This window comes from Electrophorus electricus, chromosome 4, assembly GCF_013358815.1.
Source record: "Electrophorus electricus isolate fEleEle1 chromosome 4, fEleEle1.pri, whole genome shotgun sequence".
Classification (NCBI taxonomy): domain Eukaryota; kingdom Metazoa; phylum Chordata; class Actinopteri; order Gymnotiformes; family Gymnotidae; genus Electrophorus; species Electrophorus electricus.
Genome location: NC_049538.1, coordinates 8,141,638 through 8,169,507, shown reverse-complemented (window position 1 = coordinate 8,169,507; position 27,870 = coordinate 8,141,638). Strand labels below are relative to the sequence as shown.

Below are 27,870 nucleotides of genomic sequence, written 5' to 3'. Positions count from 1 at the left end.
CTTGAGTACAACAAAATTTGCAAAATAACACACAGGCCAGATAAATCTCTTGAAATTAAATGCAATTCCCATTTGTGCCTCAAACAAAACCCTGAGTATCATATATGAATAAAGACACTGAAAATTGGCTACCATAATGCCAGAGAAAGAAGCCATTTAAAAACTGGAATTCATTAAAAACAATTTTTAAAAAGATGGATTTTAGATTTGACTGTATCTGTCTACCAAACAGTTAGAAGCAGCACACAATGCAGTTTTTAAATATACTGATGACCAATAAACTCTTTGGTTTAAAAAAGGGATGGGCCAATTTTCTTCATATTTCTGTGGGCCGTCACGAGACAGCTTGAATAGTAAAATGGCTATAGTCAAGTTTGTCTTTTGGGAGTTGTCTGTTCTGGTGAAAAAGATAAAGAGTTTAAGTGGTTCACCCAAATTACTCAAATTATGTGTACCTTAACATCAAAGAGAATTTTAACAAATTTCTAACACACTGATATCTCAAGACCATCTGGACTGAGTCATAACAGTGCCATTGCAATTATATTTCAAATAAAAACAAATAGTACACACATCTCCCTAAAACACCCCCTCCCCCCCAATCATACATACATGTTCGCGCGCGCACACACACTCTCAAACCTTCTCCATATACATGGACAATGCAGTGTTTAGGTGGGTCCTCTGAATCATTGTAGAACACACTCTGTCAATGTCCACGCTGTACATTTCAACATCCTGAGGTAGACTTGTATAGACTTTGAACAAGGTATAGTTCTATGCCTTATCAAAAATAATAGAAAAAAAAAACCTAATAAAATAACCAAGAAAAGAGACAGTAAATGCTCAACTGGAATACCATCTTACCAGCAAAACAGTGACCCTCAACCGAGAAGTTTCATGGTGACTTCTGGGCCCCTGCTCCCTGCCTACAGAAGACTACTCTACTCCGCCACCAGCTACCATGCACTTTGAGAATAAAATGGTTATACAATTATGACAGCAAAGATAAGATGGCACTATAAAAGAACAATATACAATGACCAGAGTAGCTCTGGGTAGTCCTTTTGAAAGTGATTGATTTTCTAGTACAAATGTGCATGGTTTTTTTTTTGTTGTTGTTTTTTTTTTTAATTCTTATTGAAGCTGTAAATCAGCCCTTGGTTGTGCCAAGGATTTCAATCCAGGATAGAAGAATGCCACTGAAACATGAATCTACAAAAATGGCAAATCATCCCAGTTCCCCACCCCTTCCAGAAAGCTTATAATTGTGATTTTCCCTGAGACAGAAACAAGCATACAGGAGGAACTCAATACCCTGACTGCAGTCATGGCACAACACAGTGGTTGAAACCATTTCTCAACATTAACTTGAAATTTTGGTCCACTGCAGGTGCCTCTTAAATTATGGTTAGTGCAGAACTTCCATTGCAATTAGTTTTGGCATTGACCAATCATAAAGACTCTAGACATTCCCCACTCCACAAGAGACTTCTACTGCAGGAACTATTGCCAAAAAAAGAAGAAAAAAAAAGAAATGGAAAAAAAAAAAAAAAACTCAGAATTTAATAGCCCAGATACCGAAGTGACATTGTGACTGAAAGCATACAATGTTCACCAAGTTAACAAGAGTTCTAACTGAGGTAAACCTGGAAGCTACGAATAAATAATCATGTTTACAAAGATTACACTTTGTTCTTATATTAAAATCAAGGTCAGCTTCCTATGGACACCCTAGAAAAATTAAAATTGCCTCTGACAACTTGACATTCACTTTAAAACTGGAATAAAACAACCAAGGTAAACATATTTCCTACACTAGCCATGTATGTGCACAGTTTGTATGAATACAATGCACCCCCTTTTGGGAGTTTCTCTGACTGGGCCTGATTTGTTGGAACTAGAGGTACTGTATAATATAATAATTAAGCAAATGTTTATAAAAATTACCAACTCTAATATCATGGCTCTCTCCAATTAAATGATTAGTGACAGTGCAACCATCTAACTTGGATGTGGATTCTCACATGCACATCATAGCCCGAAATTCAAAAGCAAAAAAAGGAACTTCACTCTGTTTGCTTGCAGTAATTAATGCGCTACAATGCATTTTGGTATCCAGGCCCAATCTCATTCAAAAGGGGAGAGTCATACTGCACGGAGGGGTGTGGCACACACACCAGTCAACACATTCACATTCAGCTGGCCACTGGAATCAAGGTAACTAACCTCATTCACCTTAATCTTGCTGCAACATCAAAAAAAATAATAATAATAAAATAAAATAAAATAAAAAAATCAATGAGGTTTAGGTTCTTTGGCAGAAAGCTTTGATACATGCAATGTCAATACTGGCTTTATAATTCTAAAATGTAAAGGAAAAAAAAAAAGAAAAAAAAAAAAAAAAAAAAAAAAAATTCACAAACATGGTTTACCATCCCGGCTTATTGCAATTTGTAAACATAATGGATTTTGATTGTTTCAGTACAAATGTAAGACACTTGAATAACTACAGCAGAGAATAAAAACATATATAAACAAAGTCCCCCTTATTCACAAAGCAACAAACAATAATCACTCCAAATGAATAACACTTAAAACAGATCAGCTGGTCACTCCCCTTATTGTGTGAATAGAATGGACTGTGTGGAGGAGTTGCTGAAAAATCCAGCAGGTTTCAAACATCATAGAAGGCAAGACAGAACTCAGCCAGCTTGTATTCCTTCTACAAAAAACCCCCAAAAACAAACAAACAAACAAAAAAAAACCAAACAAAACAGTTACACCAGAAAAGCAGAGGATCTGAGCAATAGAAGTACATCATCTTTAGCCAAATCAAACCATTTTCAACTCTCTCTCGACATTTAACAATGACTAATTTCAACTACAACACCATGCTAAGTGAGATGACATTCATATATGTTGTTTGCAAATTAAAAATCGAGAACCTGAGGTAGTTCCAAAAGCAGCATTCCAACAAGACTTTGATTGGTGCGTGTGTTTTCCCTGACAACTATCCTATGTTCACATCCTTCATTCAATCAGAGCTCTCGGGAGGGAAGGGGGTGTGGCTCATTTCTTCGTCGCCTGATGTCGACGTGGGCTTTCCCTGAGACCCTGGTGAAGACTGCTGTGCTTTGATTGGACAGTTGGCTACCATATGAGACATGCTTTGGCAGAAATGGCACTTCTTTGGCTGAGGGGGTAGCTGGCATTCTTTGGCATGATGGTCTGGGCCGCCACAGTTATAGCACCTACAGAACAGCACGGAGAGAAGTTATGACTTTAGGCTACCACTAGAGGGCAATGCAGTGAAACTTTTGAGATCATGGACTATAATGGTCAATGCCTCTCACTGCATTTAACACCAATTCACAGCATATTTAAAAGACACAAACATTAAAACCACAATACTTAAGCGTTAGAAGCATTCTGTCTTTTTGCACCCCAAAAGTCCTTCCTGTCAGAGTGTAGGATGATGCATTGTAAACACAATACATTCACAGTACAGGTGACGCTACAATATGTATCAGAAAATTACTTTCTGAAAATAAATCGAATACTAGAGGACAAAATCCTATATATGCAATTTATGTAGCAAAATATTTGAAAGTGATAATTTTTTTAAATTTAAATTGTAGCTCACATGAGATGAAGAATCAAATTGCTTTGTAGTCCTCAAATTAACCAGTTTATGCTCACAGAGCCAGTCTTCCACATGGAGGTAGCCATGTTTAAGATAGATTTATTACAGAATCTCTGAAGCATCCAGGCCATAAGGTATGAACATAATGGCCATTTCATAATGTGATAAAGAATCACTGGAAAAAAATAATTACTTATTTCTCCTTTAAATAAAATGTTAGTCTCTACACCACCGTACAGCTACATATTTAATTCCAGTCATAAATGTCTATATAATAATATAGTCCCCCTGTCCCCCCCCTCTAAGCCATAATTCCTTCCTCCCACCCCCACAAACAAATCCACCCACACACATCTAACCCCACCCCCCCTCCCCCAGCTATTGATCTGCGAGAGCATGGCCAGGCGCTCAGAGCCAGAGGAGGGAGAGGGGAATCTCTTTGGCCCTTTGTTTCAATACAGCGCTGCGACCTTTGAACTCTGACCCCTGCTCTCCAACACCCCACCCCCTCCTAACACTGCTTGCTCATGCCACAGCCTGGGGTTGCCATGGCAACGGTCACCTATGACCCTCTGCAGGCATCTGCATCTGTTATTAATTAAAATGGACAGGATTCAATCCTTCATCGGGACCCACTCTCACGACAACTGTGTGTCAGTGCCTCCCAGCAGGCAAAGGTACACACATGGAACAGCCTTCCACCACCCCCTCAAAAAAAAAAAAAAAAAAAAAAAAAAAAAAAAAAAGCAGGCATGATTATGAAAGTTCAGTGGCGGGTGTGTTCACAAGCATCAGGGTGTTCCGCTAATTACTGGAAGAGGCACAAAGCAGGATGTAATGATCAAATCAAATTCACTTCTTCCTTTACACAGGCATAAGTTGCTTAAACAAGATTGTCTGAAATATGAACGGTGAAAAAAAATGAAGGAAACAAACAAACAAACATATGCAAAAAACTTAATCAACTGCCTGTCTGTTTCAGTGTATCCATGGAGACAAGCTAAAATTAGATCAGATTCACAAGCATGCGATCTTCCCAAGCCTCCAGATTTCCTCATCAAGCTCCCGGTTGACATGGCAGTGGTAGTCAGTCAATACTGTTTCCCAATGAAAACAACAACAACAACAACATCAGCTACCTCAGTCCATGCGAAGCTTCTCCAACTGCACGACTTCTCAGATCAAGCTAGCACGCACGTGCACTCACGCGCCCCCCACCTTCCACACTGACGACACCCGCTCTAGGAGGGCTCTGGCTATCAGTAACCTGAGGCCCAGCCCCTTTTGTGACAGCTACACCACAGCCAGAGGTTGGGGGCAGTGGTCTTGGTGTGAGTCAGTAGCTCTGCAGGGTTAACTCCCAATCCCTGAGACTTTAACCAACCTATTGATCCGGGTCAAGTCGTCATCACCCTAGCGGGGGAGGGGGGTACAAAGGCACCCGAGATGTGCTTGCCATCTTCCATGGGTAAACATCATGAGTCATGCCACATTGGAACTCTTTTTCTGACTGTTCAACTTAACATCAAAGCAGAGGTATGGGGCCAGATAAATCACATCTGCATGTCCAATCGGATTTCAGAAATGGAGTGCAAAGCTGTTGAGAACCATCAGTGGTGGGGTTAAAACAGCACAAACGTGTGTGTGGGACAGGTCAGCGCTGGTCATAGGAAGTGAAAGTAGGAAAGAAAAAAAAAAAAAAGTCAAAATGCTCCTACATAAGGCACTCTGCTAAGACTCTGCTAGTGACAGCCACTCACCGGTCCCCTTTAGAACGTCGCTTCTGCGTGCCTTTGGGTCTCTTCTCGCTGCCCACGCATGGTGCCCCGCCAGGCCCCGTCACCCGAAGCGACTCCAGGCCCTTGGAGGACTTCTTGAAGGTGAACTCCACTGGCTCACCCTCTTTGAGACTACGAAAGCCGTCCATGTGGAGCTTGCTCTGTGAGGAAAGAGAAACGCTTAGGGATTACTGTCGTTCAGCTCGCTCCAACAAATCACAATGCTTGTTATTGTGCATGTGCGCGCATGTATATATATTATATATATATATATATATATATAAAAAATTTAAAAACATGCACACACACACACACACACACACACACACACACACACACACACACACACACACACAGTTCTTCATAACCTGCAAATACAAAAAGTACTTTTAACACTATAGCCACCCAGCTTTTAACTACCCTATAAATACTTCATCAGCACATTATTTAAATAGCACTCACTTCTTTATTCACTCACAGTTATCAGAGAGTGCTGAGAGATTACTTTATCACTACTTTAAAAGTGAAGCAAAGAATGAAAGGACTAAAGGCATCTTACCAGATGTGCTTGTTCCCAGTAGTGGGAATGCACGACTGATATGCATCAACTCCTGGAGCTCACACACACACACCCACACACACACACACACACACGCAACTGACTAAAAATGACTTACAATTTAAATCTACAAAACTGGAACAATTAAACTTGATAAAAGTTTTTCAAGGGAGATGCAAGATTTAAGCTTAAACTGTGAGAGGACTCAAATTTGCCATGTCTATTAAGATTTAATACAGCAAAAATATTTACAATGAGAATTTTGTACTGAGCTATGTGGCTGAGAGCATGGAAATCCATGCAATATGCGGGGTCTTATCTACTCGGATTAGAAAGGTTTTTGCAAATATTTATATTTTGCCCAAACACCACATTCTTAAATGGAGTCAAGGCATTTCAGACTGGGATGCAAATAATGAAATGCTAGTTAGGACCCCCTGTAGATTAACTGCTTCAACTCATCATAAGCCAAGGCAGAGTGAGTGAATCTTTACAAAGCAATCAAAATTACTTTACAAAAATAATTTATTTTCCATGTCGCCTTGATTACAATCAAGAATCAGTTATTGCCCTTAATATTCAAATCAAATTTGAATATTCAGATAGGTCCACACAAAATTATCTTTATAAGTGGCCTGAATTCTACCCCTTTGAAATGTGTTTTGTAAACATATTTAAAAAATACAAATTAATAAACTGGAAGACCAGCATTCAGCATCTTCCTTCTTCATACCTCCCACAGTCTTTAACCAAGTTAAGGGCAAACCATTTACCAGAGTCACTGGATGGCAATACATTAAGAACGTTATTACTACAAAATCCTATTTCGGCAGGTCCTGGTTAAAAACATTTTACATTTGGTCAAATTCCAGTCTGTGCTGGATTTTCCAAAACACCACTATCCCCAACACTTCATTTCATACATCACTCCCCTTACATATTACTAATTATCTGAACCCAAAAATTGCCTCTAGCCTAGACTTAGATGGCATGGGACCCAGTGGAAAATGCTGGAAATCTGCAAAATATCTCCATCTTGCAGGATCTCACACTGACCACCAGTGGCAGGGGGATATAGGAGAGGTTGGGGGGGTGCATTCCTGGGATGATTGCTCTACGGGAGCGTGGAGAGAAGAGGGAGCCTACGCTGAAAACAAACACCTGGAATCTCTGCTTAATAAACATCCTTTGAAGGACCAGTGGAGACTACAGGTCCTGGGAATGTGCAAAGTGAGGGGAGTGGGGGGTTGCTTCCCCTACTCTGACTTCTCTCAAATTTTGGAGTTCTCCTCAGCAAAGTGGCTAATAGAAGCTGGGGCTTCACCAATAACAGCAGGTTAAATAATGATCTCTTTAGGAAAAAAAAAAAAAAAGTGCTTTTTGTTTAATTACTAAATAATACCAAGTTTCTCTCAGTCATGCATATCCAAACTCATAAGATAACCAACATGGTTACTACATAATCACACTTTTCCTATTTATTTATTTATTTATTTATTTATTTATTTATTTAAATGAGATCAAGTTGACTTGGGCATTCCCACCCAGTATCTCATTGGAGGGTGGGCCATTTTACGACCCTCACATGCCGTCAGGCTTAACCCGGACACCTCTCTCACAAGGCGGGGGTGGCAGTCCGATGGGGCAGGGGGTGTCTTTTGAAGTGAGGGCAGTGGGAAAGGAATTCCCTCCTGATTGCCTGACAACCTCTACATTCCTCCATCCCCAACCCCCCAGTAAGGCTTCCTGGAACCATCCCTCCAGCCCCTGACCTTTTCCACCACTAACCCCCCCACCCCCACCTCCACCCCTTTAACTATGGAGGACTTTTTTTATGAATGAGCCCAGCTAACGAGACCTCTCCCTCCACACACACACCCCCCCTCGTCCCTCCTAAATCCTCCCCCCCATTATAGTATCTGCCTTGTTTCCTTCCTCTTGTTCTCCCCCTCTCTGCGCTCTCCATTTCTCAATATCTCCTTCTCTTCCTCGCCCCCCCCCCCCCCCCCCCCACACACACACACACACACACACACACACACTCTTCATTCACCGCTCAGTAACAGATCACAGCCGGCAGGATTTCCTCTATCTGCCGCAACAATGGCACGCATTGTCCCCCAAAAGGAGCAGGTCCCCTGCATGGAGAGCCACGCTCTGAGTATGATCAATAATCATCCTGCCAGCACCGTGAGAACGCCTGCCCCGATGAGCTCGAAAAGCTACTTCCTGAAAATGCCCAAGCTTTCTCCTCAGAGCACCACCAAGCTGAACCTCTCCAATCCAGACCTTTCTGGAGGAGGGCGGGTTAACGGCCAGCGACAAGCTGTCAATCTGTGGGTGACGACAGGCAATTGGTTTGATGCAGCCACGGGTCCTCAATGCATATGCTGATTTACACTGGATGGAAACAAAGGCTCAATGGACAGCCAGTACATGGACCCGTGGGGCAGCAGTGGAGGGGAACATTTCAAATGGGCTGTGTCCTTTTCACATGCATACGACCCAGTGCAAAAGATGAGGGAGGCTATTTCACAGAAGGGCAAAATAAAATTCTTCTGAGAGGAAAAAACAAAAAAAACAAAACTTAAAAACAGCTAGAAATTGAGAGACTTCTCTTTTATAAATACAGCTCAGGCCCAATCTAAAAAACTAATTCCATTTAAATAAATAAATAAATAAATAAATAGATAGATAGATAGATAGATAGATAGATAAATAAATAAAAACCTCTCAAACCCAACAGTAGATTGTCTTCAGTAACCCACCTGAGATAGGAATTGTGTATAGTGCCTGTCCAATTTTCATGCTTCACTTTAATGGTATAGTCTGGAGTGAAAAGAATGAGCCCTATAGGCTGTGGGGTGCAAACAGCCCTCTTTATCCATGTTAAGCCTCATCACTATACAATCAGCCTCCTAGGCAGCCTCTGTGGATGTAACCGAAGACGTCTCACTCCGAAAAAGGAAGATATCACCTGACAGTGTGTAGGGCCATTCGCTTGTGATCTTCTAATCTCAGTGCAATTTTACACAGCAGCCGGGAGTCAGCGAGCAGTGGTTCATTTGGTCATATACGACAGTCGAGCCACACGGAGAGTAGCTGGTCCTCCTTGACTAGGGGGTGTTTAATTATTAGTGATTTTAAGGGCAAATCTGGCGAAGTACCAAGGAGAAGCCCTTAATCGAAATGGTAATGCAGCTCAACCCTTCATCCAATCACCGCAAAACCTTCAGCTAAAAGACCACAAAGCACTGCTGATTTATAGCTCACTAGGTAAACAAGGTGAACATATTTGTTCTGTTAATGAAGACTTTAAAAAAAAATATTTTAGCCCGGTCCTTCACATGAGCATCATCATGGCTGGTAAAGAGAATACAAAGACAAATGCTAAGTCCACAGTCACTTTTGGACCATCAATGACTGATGCCGTCCCGTGCTCATATAACGAAGAGAAGAAAAATAAAAGCGCGTGCATAAACAGTTGGAAAACACCAAACACCAGGAAACGCGGGCGTACCTCTTCAGGTCTGAATCAACATTTGCAGTAATGTATAAACTTTCACAGAATTCGACAGCTGTGTGTAAAGGATTTCTCACTTAAATCGAAACGGACTTGTGCACTAGCAGAAACTAAAAAATAATAATAACGTTCCATGTGGATATACACGTGAACAGTCCATGACTGCTTTTGAAATCCATTAAAAATGAAACCTAGGCAAGGTTTATCTAGGCGTATATGCATTATTCCCGAATCAGGTTCTTGCAACAAATTACTAAGAATTATTTTTTAAGTCCCATGCAAATGTTATTGAATGCTACAAGACTGATGATCAATTATGTAGAACGCGGTGAAATCGGTGCGTGGTTATTTGAAACTGCGTTATTTTTGCAGGGAAAAAAAACATTCCTGAAAATTCCTTAAACAAAAGTTATTTTTAAAAATATTATTCTTCTGTGCAAAAGCATGTGTTTGTCGAGCACCATGTGAATTCTAGAGGGCCTTGCAAACGCGAAATACCAACACGCCAATCTTCTGCGTCGATATATCGAACTTACCTGATGGACGAAGACATCAACGGACGACTCCAAAGGAGTACCTTCTCTGTTAGTCATGGACAGAAATCCAAACCCCATCCGCACGTTAAACCATTTGCAAACCCCGGTACCGTAAAAGAAACCGGTCTCTTCCTCAGAGCTCGGCGCTTCCTCCTCTTCAGTCTTTACACATCCCCCTTCAGAAAAAAAGGACGCAACAATTTAAATTGTAGCAGAAGGGTGTAAGTCATGTTTTCCATCTGAATGTTAAACGAACATAATAGCATCTTAATCATCAGGCGAACATTATCGGACATCTTACGATGATGTTTCTCGGAATTACCGGTCCGGTTCGACATGGAGTTGACTCTCAATGTACTGTGCGAGTCTGACATTTACGAATAATGCGAGCAAGAGGCTTTGGAAGCGTTGCCCGATATATTTAAATCCTGCCTGTGTACATAAACAAGCATTTACTTCTTCCTTACTTTTTAAATTAAATCTTATGCGGAACATTCCAATTTTCCCCTTTGTAGGCAAACAAACATGGAGGCGCATCATAAATGTTAGTCCAGTAAATAGCCTACACAGAAAAACGATATATTAAAAATAATGCTCTTATAGTTATATTTGTAGTAGTATTAATTATTGCAGCACATAAATAACAATGCATTTTCTACATGAAATCCTAGAAAAAAAAGTTGTTTATAATGTACAAATAGGCTTCTGTTTAGCAACAGGCTATTTGGCGCTTTCCCATCCTAAACGCAAACTCCTTCAACTGCAATTAGCCCATCAATAGACTAGTAGCCCAACATCGCGTGTATACATATAAACATGTAACGAATTCTTAGATCCAGCCAACAATTTTATGATGGGGCTTTTTTATTTTTGGTTTGTTTTTTGCAACTCACTCGCCGGTGACAGAGAGAGAATGAGACAAGAACAAATATTTTTAAAGTTGTTAAATAAATTGTGCTACAGCCTCATTTCTTTATACAACATAATTCTGAAGTAGTTAGCCACTACTGAAATTGCATATTAGCTCACCTGTATAATACTCATCATACACTGATCCCATTTCGCCCATTTCAAATTAAATTCCAAAATTTCCGTGGCCGCCACTCTTCTTCGCCCTCAGAGCCCCTTCAGAAATATGCCTTTCCCCCACACAAATTGTTTAGAACCTTAAAACATTCCATTCCAACTGACCACCAGTGGAAACGAAGAAACAAAAGGCGTTGGGGACATTTTACACCCAACAGCGTGAAAGTTAGAGGGGCTTGTGGGAAGCTCTTTAAGAAAAGAACCCCCAAATCTGAAAGACAATGAAGCAAACCCAGCCCACCCAGCCCCATTTTATTTCCTCCTCCAAAAGAGGCATCTCGGAAGCCCCCCCCCCCAGAAGATGACCAAGACCATACCTTCAGCCATGGTTTATGATATCCACAGTATCTTGAGCTTCGTCTTAATCCAGATCAAAGCAAAATATATGTTCGTCAGTAATCCTCTTTGGGTGGGTCAAGTAATATAGGTAACATTTCTCGCACAATAGCCTACTGCAAGTCCTAACCCTAATCACCTCAGCAACCTCCCCCACCTTTTCGGTCAAGTCCACGTGATGCTGAATTGCAATCATTTAGCTGATAAATTGCGCATTCCATGGTGATAGGAGTGATAGGTCCCATATTCGGCAGCTGGCCAATCGGAGTTGGAGAACACCTACCTAAACTATCAGGGCCTTGGGGATATACCCATGACTCTTCCCCGCCCTCTTCTGGGACAGTATTAAATGACCCTCGGCCCCCCACCCCCCGCAAAGCGGAGTGTCTTTCGGTGTGGGTGGACACTCGGACAGTGCCTGCACGACCCTAGTAAAAGCACACCCGTGTACGAACCGGCGCCAAAAGATTGTTGAATTAAACCAGCATTTTCAATTGTAAACCTGTCTTACTAAGTCCTAAAGCAGGCCATTTTCTTTAAATTATACCTTTTACTTATTTTTTAATCGGTGCTTCGGCTCATTCTGAACTCATTTAAGAGACATCATTTTTAACGCTATACTGGACTATTGAAATGCGTGCAGTTTCTAACACGATAAATATACAAGCACAGCCACTGGACTGTGCAAAGAAGTATATAAAGATATAGGATAAAACAAATACAAAAAGAAGCCCACAACCATAACGAGACCAAAGTTCTGTAATAACCACAAGTTGTTTAGGCTTCAGTCAGTCAAAAATATATGTATGAATTCAGTTCCGTTTACCTATAACCCAAATAAGTCAGTATCAGCTTTCCAAATCAATTTCTATATTCTGCCGAATATCGACCGTACAGCCTCTACTGCGGTCTTGTGTGGGGTTGTGTGTATGCGAAGGGAGTATAAAAGCCTCAGAGTTGACCACTCCTCCCGCAAATCGCTGAGGGATACGAGCAATGAGTGTTAAATTATAGAACAACCTGCTCCTTGGTTGTTCGCTTTGATAAGTATGAAGTGTCACAAACAAATAGCTTCTCTCTATAACGTGACATACGGGGCCACTTTGTGGGGAAAAATTAAACATGCATTTTCCTGTAACTCCATGATTACAGTGGTCATTTTAATTTAGTGCATTTCTCTCGTCATTTTACAAAGCAATGTTTAAAATGCAAAGACAATAAAAAGCAAATGTGTATTTTAAAATAGTTTTAATCACATATGAATTAAGCACAGTATTTCCAAGAGATATACTATAACCTTCATATGTTCACAGCCGATTTTATTTTTTTCATCACTGTTTAAACCTTGGACAAAGTACAAATTTAATCTTCAAATATTTTGGTATTATTTATTCGTCAAATGTTCCACAATATGCGGAAAAACTCAACACTTACCTAGGTACATGAGAAGCTACTCACAAGAAATCCCCAAGACGAGATATACCCGATTGCCCAGCTTCATCAAATGTTATTCATTTGCTTTTATATCGCGTCAGTGTGAGTTCACCGACAGCACCGTTCTGCTCAGAAGACATTTTTATACTGCGCTAACTGTGTGTAAATTCATTAACAGCAATGAGTCAGGGCGCACAGAGACTACAGCTTCCTCGAGTCTTTATAAGAATCCTATTGAACGCGTTTAAAGTTTACAGGTGGCAGCCATCTCTTTCTTACGAGGATGACCTAACGCATCTGTCTCATAAGCACAATTAAGATAGCATCCCATTTCCTATTAATCATTCATGCCGGATTCCCGGTTGTTATTAATCACCATCCCAAACTTACTACTTAAAGGATTCAGGTTGCTGACTCATTCATTAGCGCACCTGTCGTGGTGACGAGTTACAAATACGCGGTCTCGGCCGAGCAAGCCAAGCCAGGCAAGGCATTACGCATAGGGATTGGGTGGTCGTATGACACACATAATGTGGTTTTCAGGAAAGGACCAGTCAGTTCCTAATCGTCTTCCCTTTCCCCAAAGTTCCTTTGTCTCTTTATGGTTTGAAAGGATGATTTTTACTGGCCATATATGCAGTGTAAGAATAGCTTTTTTTCTTCTATTTACATGCTGTAATGGGTTACACTAGACCTATGGAAGAATAGAATAAGCCTCAAATGTTTAATGAGTGGGGAGTAAAGCACTAATTAGGCTATAGTTAGGACTAAACTAGCTAATGAAAAAAGCAGCACAAATTACAATAGGACTGTGTGTAACAGTATGGTAAACTGAGACATCAACTATGGTTAATATTTTTGTGAAGTCCATACTGTATGGTGGTGTCCAAGACCCGGTGATCTACCACTCCACATAGTTTAGTTCTAACCCTAATCTAGTGCACCTGGCTCTAATATGGAGATGTTACTGAAGTACTTGATCAATTGTTTCAGGTGTGTTAGATTAGGATTGAAACTAAATTATGCAGGGCGGTAGGTCAGCAGGACTGGACTTGCTGCTGTAGAAATGTGACCCAGCCTACTTCACACAATGGAATAAATCACACTGTAGAATGTGTCGGCTTGAAGGTCAATGGCATGTTCTAATCCCCCTCATGTTTTCACTACTTTCACTACCTACAGAATTAAACCTATTTGGTTTTTTGCTGTTGTTGTTGTTTACCCTTTATTCCTTTCCCATTTAATACTTTTATTTGACCTCAGTGTCCTCATGGTTAGTTATGGCCCTGGCCGGGTGGTTTGAATGTCATTTGCTTTTTCTCCAAAATGGCTTCTTGTCATAACAAACAAACAAACAGGCCTTATACACATTTATCTGTAAAAACATTATTAATTTGTGTTAATACGTGTGTGTGCACGTAGACAAAGCTGAATTAAAAAATTTAGAGACAATCCTGTGCAAATGTGTGTGCCTGATTCTGGGTCAGTGATCTCTTGAGTTGGAGAGGGACCAGAGAGTGTCCGAGTTTAAAAAGCACTGCTGAGTGATCACTCAAAGTTGGCAAATGTTTGCTAGTCCCCAGCCCTCCTCCAGTCCCCCAGGAAGCTAACCCCCCCTGCTGTACGCACTTCAGGAACACTGCAGCATGTTCTGGCCACTGTAGCTGTTTACTGGGCTGCCTGGTTAATGCTCAGCAGCACGTGCTTGTACTTTGTTCACATTTTTGACCTTTTGGGTCAAGGATTCTTGAGAATGACCCACATTGTCTTTACATAAAAGTCTGCTGGCACATATAAAATCTCTCCTGTAAGTCATAAAGCACTCCCGTCTTAGACTTTCGAGCTTGTGCACAGAGCAGTCTAACTGGACTTTCCTTCAGTGATTGACTCATAGCATAATTTCAGAAACCCAAAGCGCCTACGTATGTTGCTGTCCAGTGATTACGCCAGCAGCTGGTTGCATTTGTATGCTTTGTTCTGAGTCAAATCAGTCAATTGAAGAATTACTATGGAGATCACCATGGAGACGAATTGCCCTCACCCCCATCAGCAACTAAAGGGGCAGGCCTTGATGTGACCCATGTCAGTCAGAGGTGCCTGAGGACAATGGTCTGGCACGTGGTCGCAACACTCCAGAAAGCATCACTCTCTCATTCTTAGAGGCACACACACAAAACCTATTCTATGCGTCCTGTGTTGTCTATATTTCATTTGCTTTATAAAAAGATTTTTCTTGTCTAGTACCACAGCTGCCTATTTATGCATGATGACCTCCCTTTGACATTATGTGAATATTTTTAGACAAACATAAATACACTTTCCTAACTTATTGTGTAAAACATAATGCTTGCTGTAATAAACCAAGATAGCTAGCTTTCTTCCTGATACCTGCACTCACTTCTTCAGCAATGGATGTGCAAAGCTTTGACAATGGGCTGAGCATTGAGCAGGCATCTCTAAAGGGAATCGGGTCAGCTCTGTGCATTCCCAAGGTCCCTGTGGAATCAGTAATCAATAATTAAAATACTGGTGTGAAACGCTCTGAGCTGAAAGTTATAAGCAACAGAATGTGTCACTCTTCATTTTTCCTAGGGATCCAGCTGTAGGATAAGACCTGCCATGCTTGAAAGAATATTCCCTTTGCTATTTGTTACAATCATAGTATATGATGACAAAAATATGTATTGGGATTGAGGAAGAAAGACATAGAGACAGAGAGAGAGATTTGGCCACACAGACACACATGCAATGATAGACAAAGGAACAAAGAAAGATGCAGAAAAAGACTAAAACAATGAGCAACAATACAAGATTAGAGAGCAATGTCTAAAAATATAAAAATAGTTTCAGCACCTTGGACAGCTCTACCATACGCTTTGACGAAGCCCAGGCTATATCAATGGAACAATTGCTGCTGACATTCAGTGCATGACATTTCAAATTTATACAAAAGCAAATCTCATATCACATAGGTCAGATGCTGTAAAGCATTTTACATAGCTTTTACGAATAAACTGCTTTGTCTCCACAGACTACAGAGTTAATTATTTTTGTTAAATATTTGTTTCTTCTGAAATCCAAATAAAAATATGCCAGTCATCTTTATTGATCTATACATATTTGTGTAAAAGAAAATATTTTTCTCCATATAGTGCAGCTCTCTCCAGAAGGCTTTAGCTGTCTAATAGAGACTGCAGAAGACGGCTCCACTCCGTCAATCTGATACAGCAGGCATAGCTTCTGTGTCATATTGATCAGTTAGATTTATAATTTTCCCAGAACACTGAATTGTTGGTAACCTTTTGATTAAAAAAGAGAAAGAAAGAAAGAAAGAAAGAAAGAAAGAAAGAAAGAAAGAAAGAAATACCCTTAGTCACAAACTGAACTGAAATTTATTGCTGTTTTGTTTTAGATTTAGGCCTGATTTCACTGCAGAGAACTCTTTATACCAAATGCCATTGCCCCCTGGTGGTAGTACTAAAACATAGCTTTATCAGTGTGGCAAGAAAGGTTAAAGCTAAAATGGTCATAGGTATATAAAGAAAGAAAGGGGAAATAATTATGACCAAACAAAACACACAATCATATTCTTAAGCCTAACTTTTCTTGGCCAATATAAACTGGTGGTAAGACAAATGCAAGGTCAGATACCCATGTATAACTGGAATGCTTATGTAGCATTATGACCAATTTCAGAGGTTTGATAGATATTTGTCAGAATGTGTACACTGGCAGATAAGACCAGAATCAGACTCCAGAAGCTTTGTCTTTGGCTTTGGGAAAAGATCAAGAGAATATGCTTGTTACAACTTGAATATGTGTAATGCAGAATAACAGCCTTGCATATGAGTCAGCATGTGAGTGTGATTCAGTTATGATGCTGAGTGGTTATAAACAGACTCCAAAAAAAATAAAAATAAAAAAAAAAATCCTTGCTTTGTGTTCCCACTAGATGTCCCCATATGACAGTCAGTGCAATAGAGAATGACTTCAGGCCACTTTTAGTATAAAAAAACAACCAATAAGTATTATGTAATGTGCTAAATGCATGTCTGTGAGTGCAGACATGTGCCAAGGAAAATAATAATTTCTTAATTCATTCATTCATTCATTAGACAAGAACATCCCAAGCAAATGTCTGTAAACATCTACAAAAAATATACAGCTGTGCTCAAGTAAAACATTCCATAAGCAAAATTCTTTCTGCTTCTTTGTGTGTGTGTGTGTGTGTGTGTGTGTGTGTGTGTGTGTGTGTCTGTGTCTCAGTAACTATATTTTAACCAAAACCAAACCGATTCCCTGTAAATTTAAACCATTCAAAGCTGGAATCCTTTCACATTAAGCTGCAATTATGGGTTCCAAAGCTATCTCTCAGTAAAGCAAATTCACCATGATTAACACCCCCATGAGTCTAATTCCCTCTGTGCTTATCCCATAAAATGTAGGAGGGCCAGGATGGTGAGTTTAGCTGATAATGTTTAAATGTGAAAAATCTCTGGATGGCCAGCTTACCCGTGGGTTGTCGGTGAAAGTCAACCAGATTTGTTTTCCTTTTTTCTAGTAGGCCTTTATTATTACACATCTATACTAAGATGTAGTTAGGGGCGTGGAGAGTAATGGGTCAGGGGCTGTCACTAGCAAAAGATTTATCACTATTTATGATCCAATGTAGAAAGGAATAAACCCATTTACTCCCATTGAACTGCATATACTCGTAGCACAGCGTGTGGGGGATAATTGTCTATACAATCTTTTGCAATTGTTGAAACACTATTAAAATTGGAGTAATAACTAATAAAGTGGAAATTTAGTTGAAGTGTTAGTTATGGGAAATTTGTACACGTTTACCTAAGGAATATTTACAAATATCTTTGAATTTGGATATACCTTCCCTTCCATGTGGTCAGAATAAAAGGTACTTGTAGAGTACAAGACTCAGTATAGACAATCAAATGACTTGTGAGTACTGACAACAGTACATAACTTAACGTCTTTCTATACAACGTAGGCTAGTCGTGCATGCTTCTTGTCAGGTTTGCTTTGTGGTGAGGCTAGTTTAGAATGAAATACTCATACCCAGAATTATTCGTAGACATATTTATGAGGTCCAGATTTACTTGTACTTGAAACTAGCATGTGCTAAACTGTTTAAAACCCGTTTCCAGATTTCCATAAAGGATCCTATGCGCGTTCGCGCCGCTCTGTCGCGCGCGTCTCACAACGGACAGCCGGATGTGGCTCCTCCTTCCAGTAACAAGAATATGATTTACGAGAGCTTCGGTGACTGCCACGCCGGGGTAGAAACACGCAAATCCTACGATACTTTTTAGACGCGGCAGCTGGACTCGATGTGGCCTGATCGATCTGGTTTATTTGCACCAGCATGGGTGGATTAAAAATGCCTGCGTGCGGGAGAGGATGAGAGGCGAGAGCGCCGACGGGATGCTTTTAATCGAGGAAACCAGACCGAACAATGGTGACGAATGTGCTGGATCATGTGATGAGTTAACGACCGCACGACCAGTCTGAAGATGTGACACAGCGCACGGCGATTGAGAGAAGCCCGGACATCGCGTGGAGGCCAACATCTGCGAACTGATATTGCAGAAGAGCGCATTTAACGGGCGAGCAGCTAACCGTGGGCTAGTTCGGTGAAACGGTGCACTAGAAGACGGAGTATCTTAGATGAGCTTTCTTAACAGTAAAAACCATAGAGCATTTCCACGGGATTTGAGTAAATGCAACAAACATCTGATGAGTTGCACGAATGTCTTGTAGCGAGACCGTTGTCTGTTGACGGAACTGTTTGAAAGGCTAAATGTATTGGTGTTGTTTTAATTTTTAAGCATAGCGTATGAATATGAACCAAGACAGACGTGAAGTTTTTTTTTCCATCGGTTAAAAACTTTTGTTAAAGGTGGACGAGAAGATCTTTAATATGTCCTGTCACAAGAACCCATATTCTACCTATCAGGGATGAGCAATGGATGATTATGTTTCTGCTGATCGTGTGGATTGTACAAATATAAAAAGCGATGAACGCACATAACACACGCTGAGTACTTAGGAGACACTATCTTACGTGGTTTTCTTTTCAGGACCATAGACAACGACAATGACCAGACTGCGCAAGAAAGCGTGTGTTGCACTTTTCCTGTTCACGCTGTTTATCTTCGGCACGATGATGGGCTTACGGAGCCTCAAACCCTCCGACGGCTTCTCGGACCTCGCGCCGGGAATGGAACTCATGCCATTCGTCGGCGCGAGGGTTGACAGACGACCGGTGCCTAACGACGTCGTTGCATCGGCCGGTCAAGCTCTCGGTGCAAGCGACACTAAGATAGTCTTTTCAAACTCTGGCCACGAACACAACATTTTCTACGACATTCACATTTTCTATTACTTGTGGTATGGTACGCCTCAAATGGACAGAGGTTACATACACTGGGACCATGTATTAGTCCCTCACTGGGACCCCAAAATAGCTGCCAGTCACCCCAAAGGAAGGCACAGTCCCCCAGAAGACATCGCTTCCAGCTTCTACCCGGAGCTTGGACCGTACAGCTCCAGGAATCCGAGCGTTCTTGAATCGCACATGGAGCAAATCGAATCTAGTGCTGCAGGTGTGCAGCTAGTTATAATTTCCGATATATATTCGTGTTGGCGAGTTATTTGTAATATATATATATATATAATCTAAATTTATTTTTTTCTTTGGCAAGTGTAGGTACAACATGTAAGAGGGAGGGGGGAAAAAAAACAAAAGTTCAAATGGAGAGTAAACTGATTAAAACAGCGAGAGGTTTGCAGCTATACACGCCTGTTGTGTTTTTGGGACACTAGGTGTGGTGGTACTGTCCTGGTACCCACCTGGTGTGGCAGATGAACATGGAGAACCCACCGAGGACCTAGTGCCTGCTGTTATGGATGCTGCCCACAGGCATCGTATCAAGGTAACTGGTGAGAGATATGGTGAGCTTTTTTTACTCAATGCTTTCTTTCTGTTCTAGCATCTGAAAAATACACTTTAAGAACATATGTGTTTTCATTATTGTGTTTACATTAGTGTACATTAATGTGTTTACATACACAGCTTTGCATGTATTGTTATAGGATTTGTCTCTTAACCCTTATCGCTGGTGGATTTAGTGAAGCACAATTAGTTTATCGCAGTGGATTTTGTTAAGCACAGTTAAATCTGTTAGTGAATGCAGTACATTCCATTAGATAATGATATGTTCACTTTAACACTGCTGCTTCAAATCATGATAACATAAGGTGATGTCTGGTATGACCAAATTCCTGCTCATCAAACCTCCCTTAGTTCTGTGTTTGGCATTTGCGAAGTTGCCAAGTGCTGTGGCGGGCAGAAGGCTAAATGATGCAGAGTGTGGAACAACCACAAATTAATCGGCTCCAATGACAGAGCAAGAGAGTAGTGCACAGCTCTTCACAGCTCTTAACCCTCTAGATGCTGCTCCTTGCGGGGCTGTGTCCTAGGGCCGAGCTGTGCGTGCGTGTGTGTGGCGTTGAGCCCTCCAGAAGCCTGATTCTTTCCTCCCATCGGTCCTTCATGTGCCGCTCGATATTCTCGACGTGGCGTTCAGTGTTTAGTGGCAGACGGGTGGTTCTGTGATGTTTTCCTCGCTTCAGGGACACACACACTCATCCGGACGAATAGGTTACGTCTGTGGCATGGAATACATGGGGAGAGGGGTCACGAGTCATGTGCTTGGCCTCTGTGGGGAACGATGAGAAGTGTGTGAACAGTCGCACGACTCATTTCTCTCAGCACTCTCTCATTTCCTTCCGAGGGGAGTGAACAGGGGGGCAACTGGAAAGGGAGCGTGGAGCCCTGCACTCACGCAACCTCACCAACCTCACTCCTCTCATGCTTACGCCTTCGTGTCTCCGAGCCACCCGAGGAAGCCTGCTCTGTGCCCCATGCTGATTGTGAGAGGAGTGAGGTTGGTTCTCTCCTCTGAAGATCTGCCCGCGTTCGAGCGCATAAATCTAGCCGCCATTCACCGGGCTCTGAAGGACGCCCACAGGGGGCCTCTGTCAAAATACTGCACTTCTGTGCCACAGGATGTTGCTCTCGGTGGACAAACCCCTGCCTGTATGGCTTCTGAAACTGCCTGTATGGCTTTTGAAACAGTTCAAGGCAGCCTTTGCTCTCCGGTTGACAGTCTTTGGGAAATTACAACAAAGATCGAAAGAAAGGGGTAACATACAAACAACTACTGTCCTTAGCTAAAGAAGGCTTGTCATGAGCGATTAAAGGCAACCCTCCTGCTTGGTAGCCCATGGCTCTTGGCTGACTGCAGTGCCAGCTGGCTTGTTCAGAGAATAGTCATGGCGGAGAAGACAGACGTGATGGATTTCCCACCCCTATCGTTTTCGTTTCGTGGAGCCGCCAGGGCTCAGAGGCGACCGGCTGTGCCAAGTGGTCTGACCACTCGAGAGGCGCGCAGGGAGAATTGACAGCTCTAATTTTTTTACACGTCAAAGCAAAAAAGCGCAGCTCAGGGGAGTGCGGGTTGCCTGTCATGTATCATAAAACAAGCTTGCCAGCCTCCCACCTCCAGAGAGGCAGAGAGGGAGAGGGAGCAAGACAAAGAGAGATGCAGGCAGAAAAAAAACTGTCAATAAGACATGCGTGACGTCCAGCCAATGTCCCGAAACCCTTTGGATCCAGACCTTAGGGCTTTGAGGAGCAGGATGCATGGATTACCAAACCACATTAACAGCCCCCCTCCCCCCTCCCCCCACCCCTTCGGCCTCGGCACTCCTAAGGCAGCTGGTGGCAGGCGGCGAGCGCTGGGTGCCGGCGCCGAAAGCCACGTTGCCAGGGCAACGGCGTGCAAAGGCCTGGCAGCGCTGGCAGAGTGCAAAAGCGGTGGGTGGCCCGGTCTCTTGTGTCGCCACGCGAGCTCCAAAGGCTCGACGGTTGGCTGCTGCTCGCGCTGCCTCTGAGTTCAAGGAGCCGTCTCCCTTTCTCGTCAGGGGCTGCAGCACTACGAGACATTTTTTGTGTTGCTTTCATACAGAAGGCATCCCTTGTCGAGCAGTAGTCCTGGAGGGCTGTGTTATAAATGCCCTTCAGGTGTGTTACCTGTTACAGAGCTTCAAGGATTCTGTTGGCTCATTGAGGATAGGCTGGTAAATCAGATAATCTTTTACCGGTGCAAAGAGACCCTGGAAATTCTTTGTAGAATGTGTGGGGGGATTTTTTTCCATTCAATTCCAAAATGTTTTCTTGATATTAAGTGTGTGACTTTTTTGCAAACTTGACATGTTTAAGCATGTCCTCATTTCTAGTGTCCTCTAAAAATAATCTCTAGAAAAATATTAAGACTAAAAATATTAAGACGCTAATTAGCAAGACAAAAAGCTCATAATGTACATAGTTGTGAAAGCTTTTCCTCTGGCTCGCCACCCAGAACACTTTCTGATGGAGTGCTATTTTTAGGTGATGGCCCTAGATATGACTGATGGTGTCCTCCCAGCCCAGTTTGTCTAAGAGATTCTGTATGACAGGATCAATAATGAACCAAGTGCCCTGAATAACTGCTGTTCTGGAAGGACAGCAACTTCTCAGGGAAAACCACAGCCCACAAGAGCAAAAACACTTTAAATGTCCTCAGAATGGTTTTATATTTGCACACAGCTCAGCAGGTCAGACTGTACAAAGCACCGTGGATATCTTTTATAAGGGTGAACATCACAGCCTGGCTGAAATTGTGCGTGTCGTGTAGCGATGTAATGATGTACTCTTTAACTGGTAAAGCAGTTAGCAAAAATGTTGCAGCAGCTCAGTTGTTTTATTCTGCTAAAAAGGGACAGTCATGCTTAATAGATTCCTGGGTTGTCGCTCTCATTGACTATGCAAAGCAAACTGCACGGGCAGTGATAGCGATTCAGTGTGTATATGAACAGTGCATTTGAACTGTGCACAGACCAAATTATTAGGTACGTCTATCTTATAGGTGCATTTATAAGTTGTCTGTTGGCTTGCTCAGTTTATTATTCACTTCTTGTTAATGTCTGCAGGACTCACAGCTGTGAACCATTTTCAACACAGCATTAACACTCAGAGGGTAGGGTTGGTTGAGCTTGATGAGTTCATCAGCAAGCTGTACCAAAGTCGCTGGAGTTGTTGTTGTTGTTGTGACTGTCGCTAGGACTCCCGAGTGGCGTAACAGAACAGTGTTCACTCTGTCAGTGGGAGTTTGCCAGTTCGAAAAGATGTGCTTGTCATCTCGTGTCTCAGTGGAAGCACATGCGTGCGGCACCCTCAACAGTCAGTAAGTTGTCATAGGACGGAGAGACCTAGCTAGTAGATGGATGGGAGTTTGTTTAACGACTAAAAGTGGGGAGAAAAAACGGGGGGAAAGTGAATATTACTTGTTGGATGAGAGTAATCCACCACCCAAAATTATACAGGCATCAGATGTCTGGTGGTGTAAATAGAGCATCAACGAAGATATAGAGGCTGGCTAATGCAGACTGGAAACAGTTGGGTTATAGACTGTGTACACCTACGTGGTGTTTCTAATAAAGAGGCCGATGAGGGCATGTTCATGCTTTTGAGAGAATTGTTGGTAATTTGTTGGTTGCCAGATATTCCCAAACTCTAATTAATGCAGGTTTTCTGCTCTCTGTTGGAGAGAGGCATTCTTCCAGACAACCTCAGGCATACAGGCAGATGGCTCCCTGAAGCTTCATAGCCACTCTTAAAGGCAGCAGGCACTTTCTACTGGATTTTGGCACCTCCACACTATTCCCAGTATAAGCAAACACAAAGCCTCTAAAGTTCCCAGCAGAATGCATGCAGTTGTTCTTGCTGATCTAACTTTGTTTGTCTTGCTCTCCTGAATGTTCATGCAGAGACTTGTGCAACTTGTGTGTGTAATGCTGTCTGCTCATTGGTGGAGGGGATTCAGGTCATCCTGTGCCGCATCTGCAGGTGGCGTTTCACATCCAGCCCTACCGAGGCCGGACAGACCTGAGCGTGCATGACAATGTCAAATACATCATTGACAAGTAGGTCAAACCACCTCCACTCATGGCTCATACTTCCTACAGCCATTCAGCGAGGGGGTGAAAATTGGAAAATCCCCCATCACTCACTTACAGATCAAGCACGAACAGCTCCACTTTTCATGCCGAATATCTATCAGTCTTTGAACTTCGAAGACAGGGCTCTGAAATTCTGGTTAGACTGGAGGGAAAGGAGAGAAACAGCTGTTTTAAAAAACAGCTTTTATTTGATACATAACTCATAATGCAATAGGGTGGCTTTGGGCCTGAGGTGGCTGCTGTAGGCCTTTCCAGAAAAGATCAGAGGATGAGCTGATAGGAGAAGGGGTTGCCAGGTCAGTGGCTTTTTCTACGCAAAGGATTCCCTCTCTGACAATTCTAGTTCTCCGAGAAAAGATGTGGAGAAGAGAGCAGTAACAAGCAAATCCCCTAATTAGTCATTTCACATGAGTTGTCCTTGAAGTGTTCTCCTTCCATGCAACAGTTATGCAAAGTGAAGTATGATATCTTTTGAGACCCGTGTGCTGAGTATCAAGGATTAGAGCCAGCTTCTTTGATACCCCTCTATGCATGACACCTGCCTTCAACATAATCCAAACATAAGAAGAGAGTGATGTTTAATTATTAGCATTGAGTGCACACCAACCATATTTTTAGCTTTACATGTAAGATTTATCCTGCAAATATCTGTATAAAATCAGTACACCACGCAGTATTTACAAATGAGATTTTTTAGTGGAAAATCTATGGGTGTCTGTTGTTTCTTACACCTTTACCTCTAAATCTAATACCATAGCTAACTGTAGCAATATATTAATATTATTTCAGTGTTGCTTCAATTAAGTGTTTTTCCTTGTACGCAGATATGGAAAACATGGCGCTTTCTACAGGTTCAAGTCCAGCACAGGGAAGGTCCTCCCTTTGTTCTACATCTATGACTCTTACCTGACCCCCCCAGAAGCTTGGGCAGAGCTGCTGACCTCCAGAGGCTCGCACAGCCTGCGCGGCACGCCCTACGATGGCATCTTCATTGCCCTCATCGTTGAGGAACGCCACAAGCACGATATCCTGGCCAGCGGCTTCGACGGCATGTACACATACTTCGCCTCCAACGGCTTCTCCTTTGGTTCCTCGCACCAGAACTGGAAAGCCCTCAAGGCATTCTGCGACGGCAATGGCCTGCTGTTCGTGCCAAGTGCTGGGCCCGGCTATGTGGACACAGCTGTGCGCCCGTGGAACAACCATAACACGCGGAACCGCGTGAACGGGCGCTATTATGAGACTGCCCTACAGGCAGCAATGTCAGTCAGGCCGGACGTCATCACAGTGACTTCATTTAATGAGTGGCACGAGGGCACGCAGATCGAGAGGGCTGTGCCCAAGAAGACAGTAGCCCGTCTGTATTTGGACTACAAACCCCATGAGCCTGACCTCTACCTGGAGCTCACCAGGAAGTGGGCAGAGCAGTTTAACAAGGAGAAGGAGCAGTGGCTAATGTGACTGAAAGAAACTGTTTTAAAGCACCGCATTTTAAGACACTTTCAGGTTTAAATGAGCTTGTATTCATATCTACCACTGTTCATAATTGCACCATATAAGATATAAGGAAGGAATATCAACATGTTCCGATAAATGGAATGTTTAGTTTTGTAATCAGCATGGGTACTGATTCGTTGTTCTGTCTGACCATTATCTGCTCATATGTTCGTTTCTGGACATAAGCAGGTGTAGTACATGGGGCAAATGAGGCACAGAGGAGCTGCCTTGTTATTGGACAGACTGTCTCTATCACTTTATTATGAGCTCTGGTAACGGTGTTTTGTCCTGAGGGGTGGGGGATGGTTCGCGAAGTGTTTACTGTGTTTGTTCTTGTAACCTTACATGTGCTTATTGTGACAAAACGTTTGATAAAGGAATTAAACCGCAGCAGTGTTTTATTGGCCGAAATGCGTGTTACTTTGAAAGGGCCACACCGAAAATATGAACTATTTTTGCTGGGCTTGATCAAATAAATAAATAAATAAATAGAAATATGATTAAATTTCGGCGCAATCATCCATTAAGCTGAAGTTATTCATCAAGCTGGGTTCCGACAGGTTTTGGCTGCGGTGGCGCTGCTCCTTGTCGGGTGAGTGATTGTCACTGCTGTCACAGCAGTTTGAGCGCGGCAAGGCAGCCCAAGTTGCACAAAAGAGACGCTGAAAGCCTTCATCCACTTTAGAGAGGTTGCATAACAAGGGCGCAAAGAGCACCATAAACCAAGCTGTCATCTGTAAGTCGTGAGAGCAGGAGCGCAAAAGGTAGCATTTTCAGTACAAACCAACACTGTAATAAATCATAAAACTTGCAATTGTGCTTGCTTTGTCAGAAATGTGAGGGGGCCAGATTACTGTAGCCGGTAGCAAGCGACACTCTGCGCCTTAACTAATTACCAGACTATAATGATAACTAGGAATAGCTTCCCGAAGCTACCGCTGCATTTTAATGATAACTCTGACAACCTGAAATCTAATGGGACAGAACGGATATGGCCAGATATGGTCAAATAGGGTGCTATAGTAGCCTTTGTTCACCGTCGGAGAGTGTTTGCGTATAACGGCATAACGGTGCTGGTTCCGCGCGACTTGCTCGCGGCGACATTCTCTTTCAGGTGACCTGAATGTAGGACTTTCTGCTGCGGAGCAGTGAAGCAGAGGTGACGCCGCGAATGAGGACAACGCGGTCAGCTTTCTCAGGAAATTGTTTCTTTTTTTCCTTTTTTTTTAAATACAGTTTTTAAATGTAATGCCTATCTATTTGAGTTCAGCACGTTTCATTGAACAGACCGTCCTTTTTCTTCAGACCAAAAACCTTTGGACATTTGTAAAGGATGACGCCTTGTTTTTTTAAAAAAGGTCTTTTTATTATTATTTCAAAGCGCTTTAAAAAAAAAAAACACACGTTCCTCTTCATTTTCTCGTTCAATAATGCAGAACGCAGGGAACAAATATTTTATCAAGAACGTGGCCTGTCCACTGAATCCCACAGGGCTAATAATGCTTTCTCTTACGCGCAAGGCAAAAGCTGCATCTCGCTGACTGATAACAAAGACAACGTATTGCCATAGTAACGAATCCGTAGACAGAGAAACAAAATGGCTACTTCATGACCAAATGATTGGCGTGACCACAGAACAATTAATTTCAACATGGCCCTGCCATGCATGTAAATATCAAACAGACTCACAGAAAATAGAATAGTGAAAGAGTAAAATAGCTCAGCCTGCTTTTCTTGGTTGTTTCTGTCTATCGAAGTGTCAAACTACCTTGCACTAACACTCCGGCTGATTTAGGTAGGCCTACACCCGTAGCACAGGTGCATTTTTATCTCATATGTGCACAGTTAGCCTACTGCCGTGCACAATTAGACACTGTCTACATTGTTCACCTCTGATCAGTTTCTGATCGGACAATAGTCTCGCGTCCTAAAGGAATAATATTTGGGCGGTGGACCTTTCAACATATAGCGAGGCAGCTGCTGATGGGCTATTGGCATGGGTCTGGCCTAACCCAGGCACAGCAATAATGTTGGAAGCTTTACCACGTGTCACTGTTACTGCTGAAGTAGAAGTGGTCAGCTCCACCTTTATAACTCACTCATATGTACGTTTATACATTTACGAATATATATAAACATTTATGAATTGTCACCTCGAACATAAAACTGCCTGCGCCGGTCTAGGCTGCACAAGCATTCCATCATAAATGTCTGACCTGGTGTCCTACGGTACGTACCCTATCGGAGTCCATTGTTTATAGCTAGATGTCTTAGCTATACAGTTCTGAAGTAGGTCCATCGACCTTCATAAAAGCTGACACCATTTCATTCGACTACCAAGACACCTTCACTATCTGTTATCCAATTCCCAGTTATGAGCTAAATATTTTCTA

General features: G+C 42.3%; 2 protein-coding genes across 4 annotated transcripts; one reads left to right on the top strand and one right to left on the bottom strand.

Annotated features, from left to right (window-relative positions):
- Window positions 1-3,037: 3,037 nt before the first annotated feature.
- lin28a (lin-28 homolog A (C. elegans)) lies at window positions 3,038-11,108 on the bottom strand. The gene is made up of 4 exons (XM_027009789.2): window positions 11,072-11,108; window positions 10,043-10,218; window positions 5,407-5,585; window positions 3,038-3,254 (listed from the first exon to the last, which is right to left on the bottom strand). The coding sequence occupies exons 1-4, from the start codon at window positions 11,100-11,102 to the stop codon at window positions 3,038-3,040; spliced, it is 603 nt and encodes a 200-aa protein (XP_026865590.2). The 5' UTR covers window positions 11,103-11,108.
- A 7,032-nt stretch (window positions 11,109-18,140) lies between these two features.
- si:ch211-30b16.2 (glycoprotein endo-alpha-1,2-mannosidase-like protein) lies at window positions 18,141-25,883 on the top strand. Of its 3 annotated transcripts, none has more exons than XM_027009752.2 (4): window positions 18,141-19,521; window positions 19,742-19,851; window positions 23,868-23,944; window positions 24,805-25,883. In XM_027009752.2, the coding sequence occupies exons 1-4, from the start codon at window positions 19,014-19,016 to the stop codon at window positions 25,439-25,441; spliced, it is 1,332 nt and encodes a 443-aa protein (XP_026865553.2). In that variant the 5' UTR covers window positions 18,141-19,013; the 3' UTR covers window positions 25,442-25,883. The 3 variants fall into 3 exon arrangements, with proteins under 3 accessions (XP_026865553.2, XP_026865552.2, XP_026865551.2); XM_027009751.2 differs by having other exon boundaries at window positions 19,742-19,858; window positions 23,845-23,944; XM_027009750.2 differs by having other exon boundaries at window positions 19,742-19,870; window positions 23,845-23,944.
- The last annotated feature ends 1,987 nt before the right edge of the window (window positions 25,884-27,870 follow it).

Excerpts from the sequence above, each read along its gene's own strand:
- lin28a (XM_027009789.2), bottom strand. The coding sequence starts at position 11,102 with ATGGGATCAGTGTATGATGAGTATTATACAG. Across the intron at positions 10,219-11,071 it reads GTATGATGAGTATTATACAG|GGGGATGTGTAAAGACTGAA; the intron begins GTGAGCTAATAT and ends TTTTTTCTGAAG. Across the intron at positions 5,586-10,042 it reads TTGATGTCTTCGTCCATCAG|AGCAAGCTCCACATGGACGG; the intron begins GTAAGTTCGATA and ends CTTTCCTCACAG.
- si:ch211-30b16.2 (XM_027009750.2), top strand. The coding sequence starts at position 19,014 with ATGACCAGACTGCGCAAGAAAGCGTGTGTTGCACTTTTCCTGTTCACG. Across the intron at positions 19,871-23,844 it reads GGTAACTGGTGAGAGATATG|GTCATCCTGTGCCGCATCTG; the intron begins GTGAGCTTTTTT and ends GAGGGGATTCAG. Across the intron at positions 23,945-24,804 it reads GTCAAATACATCATTGACAA|ATATGGAAAACATGGCGCTT; the intron begins GTAGGTCAAACC and ends CCTTGTACGCAG.